At 42.3% G+C, this 22,591-nt stretch overlaps 1 protein-coding gene across 8 annotated transcripts in view; it reads left to right on the top strand.

Annotated features, from left to right (window-relative positions):
* The window catches only part of COL11A2 (collagen type XI alpha 2 chain), a 123,917-nt gene that overhangs the window by 23,245 nt on the left and 78,081 nt on the right, over positions 1-22,591 (top strand). For all 8 annotated transcript variants that reach the window (XM_063431544.1, XM_063431538.1, XM_063431537.1 and 5 more), the window contains exons 2-4: positions 9,719-9,886; positions 9,970-10,180; positions 11,664-11,826. In XM_063431544.1, the coding sequence (XP_063287614.1) occupies positions 9,719-9,886; positions 9,970-10,180; positions 11,664-11,826 (542 nt within the window). The remainder of the gene's footprint in view (positions 1-9,718; positions 9,887-9,969; positions 10,181-11,663; positions 11,827-22,591) is intronic.

Raw genomic sequence — 22,591 nt, 5'->3', positions numbered from 1 at the left:
TATTGCTGCTAATAAATGCTACTGATAATAATTACCAGCTGTGTAATTTTACTCTGTGTTCTTGTGGTGTTCATACTGCCCTATGGACTATGTTGGTGCTATATAAATACTATAATTACCAGCAGTATGATTGTACTCTGTGTCCTTGTGGTGTACACACTGCCGTATGGACTATGTTGGTGCTATATAAATACTAATAATTACCAGCTGTGTGATTTTACTCGGCGTCCTTGTGGTGTACATACTGCCCTATGGACTATGTTGGTGCTATATAAATATTATAATTCCCAGCTGTATGATTTTACTCTGTGTCATTGTAGTGTTCATTCTGCTGTATGGACTATGTTGGTGCTATATAAATACTATAATTACCAGCTGTGATTTTATTTTGAGTACTTGTGGTGTACACACTGCCGTATGGATTATGTTGGTGCTATATAAATACTATAATTACCAGTTGTGTGATTTTACTATGTGTCCTTGTGGTGTACATACTGCCCTATGGACTATGTTGGTGCTATATAAATACAAATAATTACCAGCTGTAGGATTTTACTATGTGTCCTTGTGATGTACATACTGCCCTATGGACTATGTCCGTGCTTTAGGCAGTTTATCAGATGATGGCAGGATGAGCAGACTGTGTGTGGGCCCATTACCCTGTGTTTATAAAGGATGTGCCCTCTGACCTCTGACACTGGACTGTCTGTCTCACTCATTGTATTCTGTCTGTCTGTGACTGTGTCTGCTTGTGGGGCCTGTCCTGTAGAGTGAGACTAAATAGTGTCTATGGATGATGCTGTCTAATTCCTTCCTCCTCTTCTCATTGTCATCTAATTCCTTCTCACCTCACAGTAACGTCTCTATCTTACCGACGGCCCTCACTGCTCTCTCTATGATATCAGACGCTCTCATTTCACTTTCTGTCTATATTTTCATCTTTATTTTTACACTATCCTTCCTTCCTCTCCTCCTTCACTCTTATCTTCTACACCTTTCCCCCTCGTCCCATTTTCCTTCTTCTCCTCTCTCTCTTTCCCCTTCTCTCTTATCATGTCCTTCTTTTCTTCTGTCCTGTTCTCTCGTGTCCTCTCCTCCTCCTTTTCCTCTTTCCCCTTCCTTCGTGTTCTCTCCTCCTTTCACTCTTTCCCCTTCCCTCGTGTCCTCTCCTCCTTTCCCTCTTTCCCCTTCCCTCGTTTCCTCTCCTCTATTCCCTCTTTCCCCTTCCCTCGTGTCCTCTCCTCCTCTCTCTCACTCCGAGTCCCACTTGGATTGAAGTATGTGGAGGGTAATGACTTTTTCCTCTCTGGCTTCTGGTTGGAAGTCCTGCAGACTGAATAAGCATCAGATTACTGGGAGTCTGTGATTCACATCAGCTCCTTTCATTAGTCTGCCCCCCTCCCAGCTCCTTTCCTTTCTCACTCTGTCTCATTCCTTATTCTATTTATCTGACCTTTCTCCTGCATCCCTCCCCCAGCAGTCCCCCAGCTGTCCCCAGCACTGTTATGAAAGCGAAGATATGTACAGGTGAGAGAGAGCACTCATTCCAAATGCATATTCTTCTCCTGGGACATTCCTGCATGTCTAATATATGCAATATATTACGCTCTAATTACCTGCGCTCTCCTCTCTGTATATACAGGTAACAGCGCTCTCATTACCTGCGCTCTCCTCTCTGTATATACAGGTAACAGCGCTCTCATTACCTGCACTCTCCTCTCTGTATATACAGGTAACAGCGCTCTCATTACCTGCGCTCTCCTCTCTGTATATACAGGTAACAGCGCTCTCATTACCTGCAATCTCCTCTCTGTATATTCAGGTAACAGCGCTCTCATTACCTGCACTCTCTTATCTGTATATACAGGTAACAGCGCTCTCATTACCCGCTCTCTCCTCTCTGTATATACAGGTAACAGCACTCTCATTACCTGCACTCTCCTCTATGTATATACAGGTAACAGCACTCTCATTACCTGCGCTCTCCTCTCTGTATATTCAGGTAACAGCGCTCTCATTACCTGCACTCTCTTATCTGTATATACAGGTAACAGCGCTCTCATTACCCGCTCTCTCCTCTCTGTATATACAGGTAACAGCACTCTCATTACCCGCTCTCTCCTCTCTGTATATTCTGGTAACAGCGCTCTCATTACCTGCACTCTCTTATCTGTATATACAGGTAACAGCGCTCTCATTACCCGCTCTCTCCTCTCTGTATATTCAGGTAACAGCGCTCTCATTACCTGCGCTCTCCTTTCTGTATCAAATTTATTTTAGACAAAGTAAATAAAAACAAAGATTAGTAATTTAACATATACAATAAAAAAGTCATGTTGGTCTTCTTAATCCAATTTAAGAAGACCCACAGGACTTTTTTATTGTATATGTTAAATTACTAATTATTGTTTTTATTTACTTTGTCTAAACTAAATTTGATAATGCACATGCCAAGTTGTCTCGTGGATCATCTACTGCTGCTGCTGAGTAAAGAAGGGTATCGTCCCTTTCTAACCCCGCCCAGACTTTCTGTGGCTGTCCAATCACAGACTTCCCAATGCAGAAGTCTTTGTAAGGCAGGTACTCTGGGCAACTGCTGCCTCTTGCGTTTACCTCCAATGAGCTAAACAAAAAAATAAATAACAGGACCATTTGACTGCTTAAAAGCAAAGGGGTGTGTGGCAAACATGCCTGTAGCGGAGCTCCCTGTACCCCGGCTGGGTACCTCCACCAAGGATCACTTCCTAGCTGGAACCGGGGCAAACCTCAGCGCCTCTACCCCAGTCGCCGTGGCTTGACTGGGGTCCTCCTGAAGCCTCTTCGTCCTGGAGCAGGCTAGGAGATTAGCTCTATTCCCTCCCAGGGACTGGATGACACAGTCCTGGGAGCTGTAGTCCTTACAAGGACTTTCCCCGCTGAATCCTCCATGATCTGGAACAAGGTGCTGAACAGTGAATAGCACTTTCCCCTCCCAGTAAGTAGACGACACATAGTTCTGGGAGTACAACGGATTTTAATCAGCCAAACTCGGCCTTTTATGCACAGACCCCAGCAGGGGGTTTCCATTGCATTCAACACAAGCCCCTCCCAGGAATCTCTGGGCCTGGGAGATAATCAAGTAAAAGACTGGTAAGCTAATTATCTCTCAGGAACAAGAGGCAAACACAAACTACATTTGAATGGAACCGAACGCTCGCTCCCTGGCAGCCGTTCGCACGGACAAACCCACAAAAGGTCCTCAGTGGTACTTAGCCGTGACCGCTATGGAACTAATTTCAGCATGAGGACTTCATGGCTCCCGGTCACCTCAGCGATACTTAGTCGCGAATGTTCTGGAACTGTTTTCGGCTAGGTGACCTTGCGGTTCCCGGGCAACTTGGTCCGGTGTTTTAAACAACTTTGCGACCCACCAGAAGATCACTTCTTGGAGGGAAGGTGCCTGAGACACACGCTACCTAAGAGCCGGGGAACAGGGGAACAAACGCTACCTAAGAGCCGGCTGAGCACCCCGTATTTCGGACACGGGAGCTCCCGAAAGTTGACCAGAAAAAGCACCAAACGCTCTGGAACTATTTTGGGCTAGGACCACATGTGAGGTCCGTCAGAACCCCGGTGGCGATTCCCCTACACTGTATGGATCTGAGCGCTATTTGGATAACTTGGGCGCTCAGATCAGGGCTATTTGGGGATGTATAATATGTGGGGTTGCTGTATGTTTTTATTATGTTTTTGGATGCTTTTATGGTTTTATGTTTGGCTCTATGTTCCTGGGAGATAATTAGCTTACCGGTCTTTAACTCAATTATCTCTCAGGCACAGAGATCTCTGGGAAGTTCTTGTCTTGTATTGAATAGAGACCCACTTCTGGGAGTAGTGTATATAGGCAGACAATAAATCAGATCCTTTACACCCTTCACTCTGTCTCGACTAGTGTTTGGGTGGAACAGCTATACTCTCTGCAAGAGAGCTTAATCACTCGGAGCTGTATGCAGGACCCTGTTCCAGGGTGGGTAGCAACGGCGAGACCCGTGCCAAGCTGTGGCAGCTATGGGCTTTAGCCCTACATGTGTCCCGGTAATAGCTCGGGAGTGTGTTGGCAGAGGTACCTAGTTGGGGTACCAGGCGGTACGCCACAGGGCGTTACAAGGTAAATTTAGAGAAGTGCCAATTACTATTGATATCTGTATTTTTGTAAAATGAAAATGAGGACACACTCATTCAGGTGTCTGGAGTTTCCCTTCAAATGTTGTTCAAAAGATGCCCTGTGTTTAATGTGAGCTATTTTAACAACAATTATTTAAATGTATTTCAGTTTATAACACACCTTCCTACATTTGAAATGTACAAACTAGACACTTTAAAGGTACACTACAGTCACCAAAACAACTTTAGCTTATGAAGCAGTTTTGGTTTATAGAAAATGCCCCTGCAGCCTCACTGCTCAATTCTCTGCCATCTAGGAGTTAAATCACTTTGTTTATGAACCCTAGTGACACCTCCCTGCATGTGACTTTCACAGCCTTCCTAAACACTTCCTGTAAAGAGTCATCTAAAGTTTATCCTTTCTTTATTGCAAGTTCTGTTAAATTGAGATTTTCTTATCCCCTGCTATGTTAATAGCTTGCGAAACCCTACAAAAGCCTCCTGTATCTGATTAAAGTTCAATTTACAGAGCAAGAGATAATATTGTTTAAAGGACCACTATAGTGCCAGGAAAACATACTCGTTTTCCTGGCACTATAGTGCCCTGAGGGTGCCCCCACCCTCAGAGTCCCCCTCCCGCTGGGCTCTGGAGAGAGGAAGGGGTTAAAATCTTACCTTTCTCCAGCGCCGGGCGGAGAGCTCCTTCTTCCTAGCGACGTCATCGGCTGAATGCGCATGCGCGGCAATCATTTACAATGATTTTCACAGTGAGAAGCACGCAAGCGCCTCTAGCGGCTGTCAATGAGACAGTCACTAGAGACTCTAGAGGCTGGATTAACCCTCAAAATCTTACCTTTCTCCAGCGCCGGGCGGAGAGCTCCTTCTTCCTAGCGACGTCATCGGCTGAATGCGCATGCGCGGCAATCATTTACAATGATTTTCACAGTGAGAAGCACGCAAGCGCCTCTAGCGGCTGTCAATGAGACAGTCACTAGAGGCTCTAGAGGCTGGATTAACCCTCAGTGTAAACATAGCAGTTTCTCTGAAACTGCTATGTTTCTAAAAAAAAGGTTAAACCTAGCTGGACCAGGCACCGAGACCACTTCATTAAGCTGAAGTGGTCTGGGTGCCTATAGTGGTCCTTTAATGTAAATTACATCTGATTGAAAGTGAAACCAGTTTTTGTTTCATGCTGGCTGTGTCAATCAGAGCGAGGGGAGGTGTGGCTAGTGCTGCATAAACAGAAACAAAGTGATTTAACTCCTAAATGGCAGTGAATTGAGCAGTGAAATTGCAGGGGAATGATCTATACACTAAAACAGCGTCATTAAGCTAAAGTTGCTTTGGTGACTATAGTGTTCCTTTAATTTTTGGTTGTGGGTCTGAGCGTGGCCATATGTATCTTATTTACACAGATCGATTTCTCAACACATTTATTTTAGTTTAACCCCTTAAGGACCAAACTTCTGGAATAAAAGGGAATACACTGGGATACAGTCTGGCTAGGTACCCTCTCCCCTGCCATCTCCCCCTATATTATCTGGACTTTAGGAAACTCATATACTGCTCTCAGTTCTAATCGGCTGATCGGACTATTCCTCTGTAAACATTGCACCCTCAATCTGTGTTCAGTGTATAGAAATAAGGCATCTGCTGGTATATAGATAGAGAGACAGAAGGACAGGCAGACAGACAGACAGACAGATTGACAGATGATTGACTGATCGATCGATAGATACGAATAAGATAAGAAATAGTCTTTATTACACCTGGACCAATCAGATACGTGCTTGTGATAATACATACAGATACAAATGGTATGTCTAAGTCCTAGCAGGCTGGACTAAAACACTGTATTTGATAAGCTCTCCAATAAAATTTGTATGTCTAATGAATAGCATGCATACAGCATTGCATATCAAATTCAAGGTTGCATAAGAGAAGAAATAGCTGTACATGTTGTAGACAACCTGTAAATAAAATATGCTGAACAACGGATTAGCAGGGATACAGGTGGATAAAGGTAAGAAAAGGACAGAAAGAGGAGTATTCGCTAAACCTCTCACTGTCCCTAGCTTAACCCAATATCCCATAGACACAGATACCTGCCTGCTTCTCAGCACACCTAGGATCTGGGTGCAAAGATAATAAACCTCTAAAAACAGAGAAAATAAACCTAAAGATAATAATAAATGCAGGAATATATAGAGAGAGGAGATAGATAGGACCAGGGATGGCGCCACCGTTAGGCGAATTAGGCATTCGCCTAGGGCACCGGCCAGCTGGGTGTGCCCACCGGAATATTTCCTGGTGGGCTCCCCCTGTCCTGGTCTTCCAGGTGATGGAAAATGACGGCGCCTGGAGGAGCCTTGTAACAGGGGGCCCAGGAGGTGGCCATTTGTCCACATCAGGGGACCCCGGAGCTGCCGTTTTTCAGTATGGCCGAGCAGGCACCTGCTTACCCTGATGGCAGGTGCCTGCTCTGCCAATGAATGCCGGTAGAGGAGAGTAGTCAGGCAGGCGTCAGTGTGAGCAGCAAGGAAGGCTCTTCTTGCAGCTTCCCACTCCTCCCTCGCGCCCTCTGTGACGACGGGAGCCGGAATATAATGTCATTCTGGCCCCGGCATACTAAACAGCGTGCTGGAGGAGCGAGCAGCTGCCCCACACTGGACCCCAGGGAGGTAAGGAAGCTGGATGTCTGAGTCTGTGTGTTAGTGAGTGTGTGAGTGTTTGACTGTCAGTGAGTGTGTTTATGTCTGTCAGTGAGTGAGTGTATGTATGTCAGTGAGTGTCTGCGTGTGTGTCTGTTAGTGAGTGTTTGACTGTCAGTGTGTGTGTGTGTCTGCCTGTGTGTGTCTGTCAGTGAGTGAGTGTATGTATGTCGGTGAGTGTCTCTGTGCGTCTGTCAATGAGTGTCTGCCTGTCAGTGAGTGTCTGTGTGTGTCTGCCTGTGTGTGTGTTGTCTGTCAGTGAGTGAGTGTATGTCAGTGAGTGTCTGCCTGTGTGTGTGCCTGTCAGTGAGTGTTTGTGTGTGTGTATGTCTGTCAGTGAGTCTCTGTGTGTCTGTCAGTGAGTGAGTGTCTGTCTGTCAGTGAGTGAGTTTCTGTGTGTATCTATCAGTGAGTGAGTGTGTCTGCCAGTGTGTGTCTGTCAGTGAGAGAGTGACATGAGGGGGCGGCAAAATGGATCTTTGCCTAGGGTGGCATAAATCCTTGCGCCGGCCCTGGATAGGACCTAAATCAAACCCCCAACAAACTGTCTGCTGCCTATACCTCAGCACAGCTAAAAGACTGTGTGCCTTCCATAGGGTACATATCCACTTTAAACCAAGGGAAAAAATACTGCAATCCAGGGCCCACCTAGAAATACCTCAGCACACCTACAAAAATGTACAGAAGCCACTAAAAGGTCAAAAGGGCCGTTAGAAACCCTGTAGTACAAATAGCTACAGTCCTGGTCGGCCTTATAAATCCTACATTACCCCAGCTCACCACAATGGTTTGCCTACATACCAAAGAAAATAGTCCACACTAAAGTTGGAGAATCAAAAACATACTATGACATACTAAATAAGATAAGTGCTACCCAAAGTGACAAAAAGAAGAATAAATTACACAAAAGACAAGCCCGACGCGCTTTCGTCATGTAGTACCATGCCTTCGTCAGAAAGGAATCATGAGGGGACTCAGAATGTTTGAGAATCTGCCCATATGCTTTGGGAATCTGCCCATTCACATGTGAAGCAATATCCATGTATATAGTGAATAAAGGCAGGTATATTCAGTGTGCTGGTGGGTAGAGGTTTTGTCCAAGTTACTGTATGCAGACTGCACACTAATAAAGCGAGGGATAGTGGGAGGAATGATTGTATCTGAGGCCTAGCTCAATGAATCTAACAGACCTCACTGGCATTTTAACTGTGAAATATTTACTGCCGCCAGTTTCCATTCTCTCAGAGCTGTGGCGTCCAGACACCTGCACTGCTCGGCAAAGCTCTGAGATGTTATGTTAAGCTGTGTGTTATTCTACCGTGTCTATAGGGCTCTGCATGCAGCTCCATGGCTATGTGAAATATTCTGCAAGGGGTTCTGTGTGCCCCGGACTCTCTGTATTTCTGATTCCGCACGCTGCTCTGGGCATAATCTACTAAACTATGAATTTAGAAAAATTGAGAATAATCTGCAAATTTGACACACATTTTGTTTAATTTCCCTATTAACTAAAAGGGTATTGAGGTACTTAAAGTGGCTCGCAATGTGCAATTCAGAATCTAGTAAAAATGATATCCACAATTTGGGAAAATCAGAGGGATTTTAACATATTTAAAACTGAATCTGGATTGTCCCTAAAATGCTAAGTTTCCAAAACAGATTTGGGTATTTCGCTTTGTTGATCCCCGTTGACACGGACAGGAAAAATAAATAGGAATTATTTGGCCACCAGGAGAACAACAATAAACAAACAATGAATTATATAATAATAAACCATAGCATTCCTTATTATTAGTGGTTATTATGGTTTTTAAAAAAATATATTTTTTCATTTTATTTAACATTTTGTCCATGCCTATTTATATATTTGCGTATTTTAGAAGACAGCTTGAGAATTGTAAGGGAATGAATGACCGAGTTTACATTTGAGGTTATTTCAGGTCATTCTGAATCAATATGAATCCAGGTAGAAAGGCTTCTATTCAGGGATTATTGTTAGGTTTGGTCAGTTCAGATGATGCTATGCACTAGTATAGAAATCCCTTCTTGATCACGGGTATTTTTGTGCTATACGCAAGGTTGCTGTTATTCTGACATTCTTCCTAAACCTGCTCAATTCAGTAACTGCTGCTCTGATGTACCCCAGAGATCCATGTGATCATTTATCGTACATACTTTAGCTCAAATTTCTGTTTTTCCTTAATTATTGTCAAATATCTACTTTTGAATAATAAGGGTTAGCCCTGTAAAGTCACCATATCAAGGTTACAAAATGCTTGTGATTCATTCCCTCCTCTTACATTCATCTTCCCATTCATTCATGTTATCTCCCCCATATATCACTTATCATTCTCCTACTTATCCCTTTTTGCTTGGTTTAATGACACCTATTTATTCCCCCTTACTCATGTCATGTCATGTCTTTGTACAGCCTAAACTTCCCTAATGCTCCTAAATTCTCCTTAATTTCTTACTTTATCCTCTTCAGTCACCCACTTGTTTCAATCTATGCTTTCCCATCTGAATCACTGGCAACTCCATTCTCTCACTTTATCTCTCTTCACATATCCCTCCCTTCCCTAATACTAACAATTCATTCATTTACTTTCTCTCTACACATTCCCCTTCTCTAATGTTCTGTCCCAGGTCATTCACATACGTCCCATTCACAGCACCTCTGCCAACTTCTGATCCCTGATTTAATTCTATCCCTTCTATTCTTTCATACTTCTTCTCTTCTCCTTTTTATTCATTCATGGTCCCTTTTGGTCCACATACCCCCCACCCCCATCTTCTTCCCCCTACACCCTATTCAATCTCTTTCCTTCTTTCCTAACATTCATATTTTTTCTTTCTCTCAACAGTTGACCATGTGGATGTATTAAAGGGTCTCCAGTTCCATACACAGCCTGAAGGGATAAAGAAGACTTCTGGCTTTTGCCCTAATCGTCGCTCTAGCACTGGTTCAGATGTGGCTTACAGGATATCCAAGCAAGCTCAGATCAGCGCCCCCACCAGGCAGCTTTTCCGAGGTATTTGCACCTTTTCCACAAGGAAATTAGAAGCACATAGATTTTCTCACATTTTAACATTGTTTTAATTTTTTTTATGGCAGATAAATTTCCGGAGGACTTCTCTATCATGGCATTGGTGCGTGCTAAGAATGGATTACAAGCATTCCTACTGTCAATATATAGTGACCAGGGAGTCCAGCAGCTTGGAGTGGAATTGGGACGTTCCCCTGTCTTCCTTTATGAAGATCAACATCAGAAGCCCGCCCCTGAAGATTACCCTATTTTCAGCGGGGTGAACTTGGCAGATGGAAAGTCAGTATTTCGAGTAATATCAAGCATATGAACGAATACTAGAGGGCATGAACGATGCATTGGTCATACTTGCCACTCACGGGTTTAACCCAGAATTATATTTATATAAATAGTATTTTATTTTCAAATTCAAGCTCATTTGCTGTTGAAGAGCGACTGTGCTCATATAATGTAGTGTAGCATTGAATGGGTGGTTGGGATGGATACATAGTAAGTGATCCTATCATCCTGGAGAGTAGAATTCAGAATTCAGACGTATGATGCCCAAATCTCTTTCATGTAACAAAGGAAACAGAGTTGGATTCAAAAGAAATTACTCCCGCTTCTAGATTAGCAATGTATATACTATCTGATCTCTATAGTCAGTGTCTGGTAGACCTTCATCTCCCAGTTGGGAATCGTGTGATGGATGTCTGATATATTCCATACTTCACTTGCTTTATTGTATTATTTGCAATGCCTCTTTTTTCAAATTATAACATTAGTATTGGCTCTAATCTTGTCTTTACTCTTTTTATCTCTTTAATTTACAATCACTCTTCAGTCTGTACCCATTCCTCCAAACCCATTTACCAATGTCACCTCTCACTTCACATTCTGTGTTCTCCCTCGTCTTGAAATCAGCTATATTTTCATGGTTATCTATCACTTCCCAGTGTATTTCCAATCCCCACTTACCTCATCTCTCTGTGATGAAATCTCTCACTTCTCATTATCACAGTTATTCACTAAAGGAATGCTTGCCGGGAATTCAAACTTAATTCAAGGTGAAGTTCAAATTTAAGAGCAAAATAGCAGAAGAAAAACAGAATTTAATTTTTTGAATCCATTTTCAAATTTGCTTTGAGTTCCTGGCAAAAAAACTCCCTGAGTATGTCCATGTTTTGTGTTGCCCATTTTGATCATCTCCCATGTCTGGCTTTGTCTTCTCCATCTCCCCATCCCCTGATCTTCTCTCACTTCTCATTCTGTCTTCCTCTCCTCCTCATATAATATTTCTCTCCATGGTCATCTCCAGCATCCCCAATCTTTTCCATCTCTGCAAAACTATTTCCAAAGCCATTTCATATTTCTTAGGTATGTTTCCAACTCGCTAAATCTTGTTTCTATCTTTGACCATCAGTAATCACTCATTTCTAATCCAGTATCTCAGTCTCTTTAAACTTCTCTCTTTGACCTGACCACCTCATTCTTGTCATACTGTTTTCCCCATCTTCCAATACCATTGACCATTGACCATTGACCATTTTCTTCCTTTTCAATGTGTTTTCTGTCATTCTGTTTTCCCAATCTCCCCCAAAACACTGTCACTTACTAACCAGTGATGGTTTTTCACATCGCAATGTAAAGCACAGATTGTCTGTCTTGTCACTTCACATTTTATCTCTTCCGTGTCTCCAAACTATCTCCATGATCATATCTAATCCTGTCTTTTTCATCTTCCCAAACCCACTCTCTCCATCACCACTTACTTGTTCCTCAGATGGCATCGCATTGCTCTGAGTGTAGAGAAGACATCAGTCACCTTAATACTGGACTGTAAGAAGAGAATAACAAAGAAGCTTCCACGTGGAAAGAAATCCATCGTTAACACTAACGGGATCACTGTATTCGGAACACGTATTCTGGACGAGGAATCATTTGAGGTGAGAAAAAAATGGATCTGTATGTTATTATACCCCAAGAATAGATGGATAGGTATCTTTGTCAGAGTTCCAGTATGATGACGGTTGTATTCACAAGCACATGAAGAGATTACTTGATCGTTACAGAAAACAATACATTATTATTATGAAGAGAAGATTGTGGTAAGAACATTTTTTTAGCTAGAGGATGAAGTTATTGTTCCAGTGTTATACCACAAGAGGGCACCCTCATTGCAATTTATAGAACACCTTTAGCATGAGTTCTTTACCAGAATCCATCACTTCAGGGAGTTGAAGTTGACGCATTCTACCACTAGAGGGAACACTCGATAAATCCAGGTAACACCAAAGATAAATGTCATCAGGACAATACTACATCAAAATGCCTCTCAGTTTTTAGTTCTTAGTAACCTTAAACCCATAATGTTCTACTTCTGTGATAACAGGCAGCAGGATGAAATGGGCACAGAATTTTATGGGTTTAAATATATAAAAACTTAAGAGTTTACCAACATGAAATACATTGCAAGTTGAATATCATTAATGAATCCGTGAATTAGAAAATAATATAAACATTTTAGCCACTTAACAATTGATTCTTACACTATATTATACTAAAGTTTAATTACATTAAGTACAACGGCAGCAGCTGGTAGCTGCACTAATACATAGCTGTAGTTAGTCACATAATAACAGGGGATTAAAGACCACTAAAGACACCTTAAACATGTTAGCTTGCTGAAGTGCTTCATGTGTGAAGAGTGTGTCCTCTTTATTTCATTTTACAAAAAGCACAGATTTTAATACAAATTTACACTTTTTTAAATTAATCTTGTTACACCTTCCTGGCTGTCAATCAGACAGCAGGTCATGTTACTTCCTGGTTTGGTTAGCTAAACTCAAGAGGTAGGTAATTGCTTAGAGCACCTGCCTTGCAGAGATTTCTCATTGAGCTGCATTGGGAAGTCTGTGATTGGACAGCCAAAGTCTGGGCGGGGTTAGAAGGGGAGGGCTTGCATAAGCTTCAGACAAGAAATCTTCAGCTTTTCAATCAATTTTAAGATGTACCCCCAATGAAATAATGCATAATTAAACACATGCTTGTTTTCACTGGGTTTTATCTATTAAATAGTATTTTATTTTGAGCAGTGGAATGATGACAATTAATTTTGGAATATAGCCACAGTGATGGCGATTTTTTGTTTTTTAATTCTGTTGGCCTAACATTTTAAAATTGTTGGTTACCTATTAGTGAATCTTTGTGTGTGAATCTTTAACTAAAGAATTGTGATGAAATGAAATTCAGATGTTACGTTTTGGGCAAAATAGAAAAAATGCAATAACATTGTAAAAACCTTTTGTCATATACTTCCTACGTTCAGTTTTCAATTCCTCAAATGTCACTGTTTATCAAATGGCATGTATCAATCCTCCCACTGAGCTGTATACGTAGTAATTTATACTGTTTTACATTATTATGGGGGGGACAAATGTGTGGCTAGTCCAGTATTCTAATAAACCAATCATCTACAAGCTAGTTTGTTTGTGTGTTTTATTCCATACATACTTCCCTATAGTTTATGAATGTGTAGAAATAATAAAAAAAAATATATCAATATCTTACATTGTTATTGTGCTATTTTGGGGAGGAGGTATATTTGGGGATTAGAATATGTGGTCATTTTCCATTAATTATTTTACACTAATTGGAATCCTTTCAATTATGTATTTAGATTTGTGTGGGACATTTAAAAATAATATAGATTTGGCAAGTCCTTTGTTTTGTTTTTTAAGCCAATCCATGTTATGTTTTAAGTAGTAAGTAGTCTTATTTCACAATGAAATAACAAAAAAACAAAACCCCCATGAGTAAAAGAGGGGAGAGGGGGGGTGTTAGGGGGCTTGGGTAGGGAGAACTGTAATAAGGAAAAAAGAGCCCTAACTTTATTGAAACTAAGATCGATAGTGTAAGAACGGTGTCCAGAAGATCAGCGTAAAGCGGGTAAATCTAAGACTCTGAAAAGGGCGCAGGTGGTTAACCACCATTTAAAGTGGGAACTGAAGTAGAACCAACTCTGTATTTTAGGACTGTCTCCTGGTGGGTAAATAGTTACTTATATTTATGCCTGGAAGGCTGGAACCTTTTATTATTCTTGTTTCACTTTTTATGGTTGTAATTCGGTTGTATCCACACATATTTCCTTGTCACTTTACCCACCTTGTTACTTGGGAGCGCCCTTTGCCCAAGTACATTATGGCCATAATATGATGTGTTGTCACCCCTTGGATGGTCCTCTCGTAGGTAACCATAGAGGGTTCAGTCCTTCCCTAGACATAGCATGTACACCCCTTGGATGGTCCTCTCGTAGGTAACCAGAGAGGGTTCAGTCCTTCCCTAGACATAGCATGTACACCCCTTCGATGGTCCTCTCTTAGGTAACCATAGAGGGTTCAGTCCTTCCCTAGACATCGCATGTACACCCCTTGCTTGGGTTGCTTATATCTTTATAATGTCTGTCCTACTGAGAACTACCCACTCCTCTGCCAGATGTGATGTCATCATTTTATTTATCTCTTTTTTTGGGGGTGGGAGGGGGGCTTTGTGATTTATTTATACTCAGAATCTCATATTCATTCGTTTGGTAACCTGAATGATGCAGATATACACTTGTATATGCCCTCTCCACCGTTTTAGAGATGGGCTTTTATAATCACAATTTTATGCCGTATCCCCACTGGGTGCATGTCTTATATGATGGACTCGTCTCTCTTTATACTGTTTCTCCACTTGCACAATGGCTTCTTTGATGTCTCAACCTGGCCGAGTCCACAATACATTTGGTGCAATTGCCGTAGGATCCTACGAGAAGCATTCCATTGGACTGTTTGGTTGGAGAGGGAATGAGGGAGTGAGGGAAGGAAGGAGGGAGGGGGGAAAGGGGTAGACAAAGTAGGAGGTTTAAAACAAAAACAAACAAAAAACAATTGAATGCAGAGACCTGGGAGGGGCTGCTCGGTAGGAAAGAGGGAAGAGGAAGCTTCACCTTGCAGACACGTGAGCTGTACGCACTGATGACATATGTACATTTTGCACAGAATTGACATTTGGCAGCCCAGAATAGAGTTAGTATTTTGTCATTCACCTATATCTAACCACAGCTTCCAAAACCTCAGACCTGCTCTCTGCAGCCTTTTGTGCCAGGGAACGCACCAATCAGAGGCATTCATTGAGAAGCCACAAATGCACAATTGCTGCTTGTCTATGGTTCTCAATGAGCTCGTATACAGCTCATTGATAAGAGGGGATGGTGGGTGCACACCTTCCTCTTCCATTAGCTCTCATTCTTTGTGCAGCCAACCAATGTGGAAGAAAGCCTCCCTACTTCCTGATTGACAGCCATGGAGGTGTTTCTGCCAACACACGTTAAAGTTAAATGTAGAAAGTAATCCAGGCACTCCAAAGTATCCAAAAAAAAGGCAATTTTTATTGGACCCACGAACCAAAATACAACGTTTAGACCCCTTAGGGTCTTTGCCAAGCTTGACAAAGACCCTAAGGGACCGAAACATTGTATATTGGTTCGTGGGTCCAATAAAAATTGGATTACTTTCTACATTTAACTTTGCATTTGGTCCTTTGGTACTGGGACTGATCCGGTCAGCACCCAAGGATCCCTGAGAGGAAGGTTCTGAGTGCAGTTCCACCACCTTTCCATGGACACATGTTAAAGTGGCGATTTGTATTGAAATTGACATTTCTATAAACTATCACAAATATGACAGACTCAGACATATAAACACCTCAGTAAGCTGAAGTGCTCTGCGCGTGTTCAGTGGTCCTACACTGCAAGCTTATTATTGCAAATGGCGAATGTTACATTTCCCAAACTTTCAGTAAATGTTTTATTTTCCTGGACAGCTAGAGCAGATGGGGAGGTGGTTGAAGTGGTGCCCTGGCCGCTACCCCCAGTCAGAGCAGAGATTAGAAATGAACTGGCACATATTTGTTGGTTATAGTTCTATTTGTACACCCTCTAAACACTTTCCTATGATGGGATTCACTGGGGTGAGATGTGCAGATAAGCTAAGTAAATATAAACCTATCTATTTTGCTCCTTCGGGTGTCATTCCTCCATCTCACTGCGCTGTGCGTCCGTCAGGGATACCTTTCTTATTATTCCAAGTGCCATATGCAGGGAATCATGGGATAACTAAGATTTGGATTGGATGTCAGCATTTACTGTAAAAAATATTAATAATAAAGAAAGACTTATGTGTAAAACCTAAACCACAGCTAACGACTAACTCTAGGTTACTATCTGAATGGGATTTGACTTCCTCTTTATAATAGCTTCATTTTATATGCTAGGCCCCAGCACACCATGGCAGCGCCGTGTGATAGTTGTGTTTTCACTGGGTTTTCTATACTCACTGTAATTCATTTGTTGAAATATGACGAATTCTCGAATTCTTGCATTTATGGGGCGACGCTGAAGTTTAATGAAATCTTTTGCACAGAACAAGAGAATTTTGTTTAATGACTGTGATTTAGCTCTCGTGTAAGCAAACCGTGCTGAACTGAAACAGAGGAAGTGGCTGCTGATTGTGGTTTTATGTTAATTATTAGAGATGTGTTCACTAAATTTGTTTTCTTAAAACATTTGTGAAAACACATTGGAGTATTTGGAGGCAATTCTAAAAGTATGGAAACATGTGAGCCAGTAGGGGTGTGCCAGGCAGTATATTTGGCTGGTAAATAGGGACGAGGAGCTAAACAGATGGCAAGGAGTGTAATGCTGGGCTGGTGAGCCGGAGACTGGGTAGGTGTAATGACTTTAAGGTTTGTGTCTGAATGAATAAGTCTTGAAATGGATGGTTGGTAGTTGATCGGAGTGTATGTTTGTGGTAGGGAAGGGGGCAGATAGTGATGTTTTGCTTTGCAGCCGAGTCAGAGTAATATGTAGGTTGAGCAGATTTGTAGTGTGCGAGTCTGGGCAGATTACAGGCAGAGTCCTGTGAGCAGGTGGGGTGTATTGTGATTTGTTGAGTGTGTAGTATCTCAGTAAGTACTAGTGTGCTTGGCAAGGCAGGTTGGTAGGAATGAGGTAGGAATACAGGACTGGTATAAGCATGGGTAACTCAAAAGTTACTTGCCACTGCAAGCTATAGTATTCTCATCATCGAGGACTTTCTAATCTAACCGCCAATGGCTAGTGGAAAGTGGAAATTAAGGGGTTTAATCATCGTTATGCTGTTGTAGGAACATAAGGACCCCCAGCATGGTCTGCCACTTGGCATATCATTAAATACATGCAGGCAGAGAGGACACATGTTGGGAAAAAAGAACCCAGTTGGCATTAGTGAGGTCTCAAGGTGTCCCATGATGTCCAGCCCCTTAACTAAATGCACAGTCCGCAGCCTCGTAACGTCAGCCATGGCAGTTAATATTTAGCTGGGGTCTGGCTTTCCCCTGTCTAATGGGGGGCTGCTCAATATCACTATGTGCAGTAGGTGGTATGGGATATCAAACAATTAAATAAGGGCCAGCAGATCTGTGTTTCTGTTGTCCTGAATTCTTTCAATATTGCCCCATTCCTGTCCATCACATCGACATTCAGGCACAGAATGCTAGGTCCTCCTCCTTGTACACTGACCACTTCTGACTGATTCAAAAACTCTCACCAGCTAAATGTGGGTGAGGGGTTGGGGGATCACTAAACTGATCTGCTCTGATAGAGAAAGGGTCAGCTGGACCGCCATCAAATAATAGTGAAGCCATTGACAGCCACACAATGGATGAGGGGACCTGGGACCATTGCGCAAACCCTGCTCCAGCCTGGCAAATAAATGGAGGTTAACATTTTCCTGTAGCAATCTCTGAACATACCTCCACATGTGTAAATTCTCAGCCAATGGGGAGTCTGAGCAGTATCTGATAAATATTCATATCCCTACATATTGCATCCTTGTTAAGAGCCGTAACATGTGCTTTAATTCACTAATACCGATTAAACGGGGATAAAGTGTAGAAATGGGCAGTCATAAACGTACAACAGAGGCATAAAGGCAAATCTGTACTCCATTTAATTAGATTAAGCATGCTGACTATAACCTTCTACCATCTAGAAACATAGAAACATAGAATGTGACGGCAGATAAGAACCATTCGGCCCATCTAGTCTGCCCAATTTCTAAATACTTTAATTAGTCCCTGGCCTTATCTTAATGTTAGGATAGCCTTATGCCTATCCCACGCATGCTTAAACTCCTTTACTGTGTTAACCTCTAACACTTCAGCTGGAAGGCTATTCCATGCATCCACTACCCTCTCAGTAAAGTAATACTTCCTGATATTATTTTTAAACCTTTGCCCCTTAAAATCTAACATTTAGGTAAATCTTTGCTACTTAAGATATCTTTACCTTTCCTATAACAGCTGCTATCACATTAGATACTTTCAGATAGTTACTTTTTCGGAGTTAGTACTTCATAACTAAGTATCTTTTTGTTTAAATAGATCTATTAAAGTCATTTACTACTTTATATTATTTCTTGTTTGTATATATCAGTACCCCCTGTATATATTGTCCCTATCCCCTGTATTCCTGAGATTTAAGGTTACTTTACCTTTTTAATTATATCCATTAAACGTTAGATTTTAAGTGTCTAATTTATTCAGGTTCCCAGTCTGTTAGGACAGATTATATTCTTTCTCTCTTATTTAACTTTTGTGAAGGGTTACCCCCTCTAATCTGTCCTTTAGATACTAATGATACGCTTACAGCTTTTTTTCTTCTCTTTTCAGGCACAATAACCACTACATTATGTTGTAGTGGTTATAGTGCCAGTAGTGCCGTAGTGCACTTCTAGTTTAAGAACAGTTTGACAACTTACCTGGGGTCTGCCGGGATAGGAGCTGTAGTGTGTGTGTGTGTATGTGTGGGGGGTGGGGGGGAGCAATGTGTGTGTGAGTGATGGAGTGTGTGAGGGTTGCAGTGTGCGTGTGTGAGGGTAGCAATGTGCGTGTGTGTGTGAGGGGTGCAGTGTGCGTGTGTGTGTACAGGGGTGCAGTGTGTGTGTGTGTGAGTGGTGCAGTGTGTGTGTGAGGGGTGTAGTGTGTGTCCAGGGGTTCAGTGTGTTTGTGAAGAATGTAGTGTGTGTGTGTGTGTGTGTGTGAGGGGTGCAGTGTGTGTTTATGTGGGGCAGTTTGTGCATGAGGGGTCCAGTATGTGTATGAGGGTAGGTTGTGTGAGGGGTACAGTGTGTGTGTGGGGGTTGCAGTGTGTGTGTATGGGGGGGCAGTGTGTGTGTATGGGGGTAATTTTATGTATGGGGCAGTGTGTGTGTATGGGGTATATGTGTGTATGTGGGTGGCAGTGTGTGTAGGGGGCGTAATTGTGTGTATGGGGGGTAGTGTGTGTGTATGGGGGGTAATTGTGTGTATGTGGGGTAGTGTGTGTGTGTGTATGGGGGGAGTTATTGTGTGGTGTGTGGTCTGTGGGAGTAGGAGGGAAAATTAATAAATATATACTTTAATACAAAGACGATATCTCCCTTACCTTTGCCTGGGAGGGGGGACATATCCTGTAATCCATGGTGGTCCGTGGGGAAGCCCTTGTGGTCCCAGTGGTGACAATGAACTTGTGGTAACCGCGGCAACGCTCTGAGCTCGGGAGAGGAGAACCCAACAGAGCTGCAGGATAGAGCTCCCCCGGGTCCTCTCTCCCTCCCTTCCCTGTTGGCTGCCAGCATTACAGTGCTAGCGGGCCGGAGATCGCCAGCAGAGCCGGCAGGGGAGAGAGAGGCACAGTTCCTGGTGCTATGATCATATGATTATAGCACCGGGAAAATATCTTGCGTCTCCCCTGTGTGCCCGGCACACAGTTTGGGAACCGCCGATCTAGACTCTTCTTCTTATCCCTGTGATAGAAAGGACACAATCCAACATTTTTTAAATGATCTAACGCATTCCTTTCTCTATACAATTACAGTGAGCGCTTGCAATAACATTTACATATAAATACCAACTTCATCTACAAATATCACCAGAAAATTACAGATGTCATTGTTGTGCTGGCAAAATATTTAATTGCTTATACAATAGTGGATAATCTAGTGGATAACTTGGGCAACTGCATGCAAACTAATAACAAAACAAAACCTTTTTCACAATTTGTATAAAAATACTGTTCTAGGAGTGAACTGAATCATTAAAAGCAGATAGAATATTCAGACACAACACAATAGCTGATCTGCACACTCCCTCGGTAAGCTAAAATGTATACGTGATGTAGTTTTGACACATGTGGTTGCATGCAGTTCACAACTATGTCCACTAGATGTCACCAGAAAATAATAAATAAAACTGCATTTTCCCAGCGCTAAAGTAAATTTTCTTATAAAACAGGATAAATAATGCAACTGCAAACGAATGAATGCAATTCTTCTTCTTTACAATTTGTATTATTATTATATTTATATAGCGCCAACAAATTCCACAGCGTTTTACCGTGGGTGGACGAACAGACATGTAATTGTAACCAGACAAATGGACGCACAGAAACAGAGGGGTTGTAGGCCCAGCTCAATGAGCTTACATACTAGAGGGAGTGGGGTAAAGTGATACAAAAGGTAAGGATAGTATTAGGGAAGTAGATTGGTAGAATAGTATTCAATGACGACTTAGTGTGGGGTTCTTTGGAGCCATTAACAGTTTAATTGATACGCTTTTGTGAAAAAGTGAATTTTTAATGATTTTTTGAAGGAGTGGAGACTGGGTGATAATCTAACAGAAAAGGGAAGGGGGTTCCACAGTAACAGTGCAGCCCTAGAAAAGTCTTGAAGGCGAGCATCAGAGGTGGGAGTACGAACAGAGGATAAACGCAGGTCTTCGGCAGAGTATAGGAGCCTAGACGGGACATATTTGTGTATGAGGGAGGATAGATAGGTGGGCGCAGCATTATGTAGAGAATTGAACAGCAAGAACCAGAATTTTATATTGAGCCCTATATCTTGTGGGAAGCCAATGCAGGGACTGACAGAAGGGTGAGGCTTGGGAGGTGCGGGCGGACAGGAAGATGAGCCTCGCCGCCACATTCATTATAGACTGCAATAGGGCGAGTTGGGAGCACGTAAGACCACTGAGAAGCGGATTACAGTAGTCAGGGCGAGAGAGGACAGTGGCATGGACCAGCACCTTAGACTCATGTGGTATTAAGAAGGGGCAGAGGCGCGCAATGTTTTTAAGATGGAAACGGCAGGATTTGACGATTGACTGGACATGAGTGGTGAAGGAGAGGGCGTAGTCAAAGAGAGCACCTAGGCAGCGAGACTGCCTGGTGGAGCTGAGATTTTGCAGCGAGTAGATCGTTTGATACTTTGGTCAGAGCCGTTTCCACAGAGTGCTGAGCGCAGAAACCAGACTGAAGTGGGTCGAGCAGAGACTCGAGGAAGTCTGTCAATCTCACATACACAAGTCTTTCAACTATCTTGGACACAAAAGGCAGTAGCGAGATAGGGCGGTAGTTGGACCGGGAGTTAGGGTCAAGGTTGGGCTTTTTTAGAATTGGGGTTCCAGTTGCATGTTTGAAGGGTAATGGAAATATGCCAGAGGATAGAGAGAGAGAGATTTGGAAGTTTAGTGAGAGGCAAAGCAAGAGAAGGATAAGACGTGAGGGAATAGGATCAAGGGAACAGGTGGTGGGGTGGGAGGACTGAAGCAGATCAGAAACCTCTTCTGCTGTAGCAGGTGTGAATAAACATAGAACAGCAGAGGGAGTAAGGTTGGGGGAAATATTGTTAGGGGAAGGAGAGAGATGAGAGATCTTTTCCCTGATTGTCGAGATATTGTCAGTAAAGTAAGTTGCAAAGTTTGTGGCGGTTAAGTCGGTAGGAGGAGGAGCAACAGGGCAAAGAATCGAGTAAAAAGTGTCAAATAGTCATCTGGGTTCGCAGGAGAGTGTGGTTATGAGGGTATTGAACTAATTTACTTTTGCAGTGGAAAGAGCCAAGCTGTAAGAGCGCAGCATAAATTTATAGTGGAGAAAATCAGGTGCAGAGTTAGACTTTCTCCAATAGCGTTCAGCAGTTCTGGAACATTTTTAGAGGTATCAGCTTGGAGTGCCAAGGATGTAGTTGGGGGCGCTTTCTGCATTTAAGTGTAGGAGGTGGCATAATGTCTAGTTGAGAGGAGAGGGTGGAATTATAGAAGGAGATTGCAGAGCTAGGACCGGTGAGGTTTAAGATAGGGAAAAGGAGAGTTTGAAGATTAGTGGAAAAATGCTCTAGGTCAATACATTGGAGTTTTCTGTGATACTGATGTGCCGAGGGTGGTGTCAGTTGGGTCCTGTGTGATAATAAAGTTCCAGGAATTAATTGAATCATTAAAAGCAGATAACATATTTAGACACAACACAATAGCTGATCTATGCACTCCCTCGTTAAACTAAAATATGTTTGTGCCATAGTTTTGACACACTTGGTTACATGCAAATAACAACTTTGTCCACTAGATGTCACCAGAGAGTAACAAATTTTACTGTATTTTCCCGGCTTAAAAATTCATTTTCTTATGCAATAGCGACATCTTGTGGATAAGTTTGAAAACTACATTGTTCTTTTTGTATATTGCAAAAAGTCACATCGACAGCAATCCTTAAAAAATAATAATAATCCAGACTTGAAATAACACTGGAATTTAATAAAACAAAAAATACGACCATTAAACAAAAGCAAATCTGCACACTCTCTTAATAAGTGAAAGTAT

This window comes from Pelobates fuscus, chromosome 9 (genome assembly GCF_036172605.1).
Source record: "Pelobates fuscus isolate aPelFus1 chromosome 9, aPelFus1.pri, whole genome shotgun sequence".
Taxonomy (NCBI): Eukaryota; Metazoa; Chordata; class Amphibia; order Anura; family Pelobatidae; genus Pelobates; species Pelobates fuscus.
Note: the sequence above shows the minus strand (reverse complement) of the source record. Positions and strands in the feature narration are given on the sequence as shown.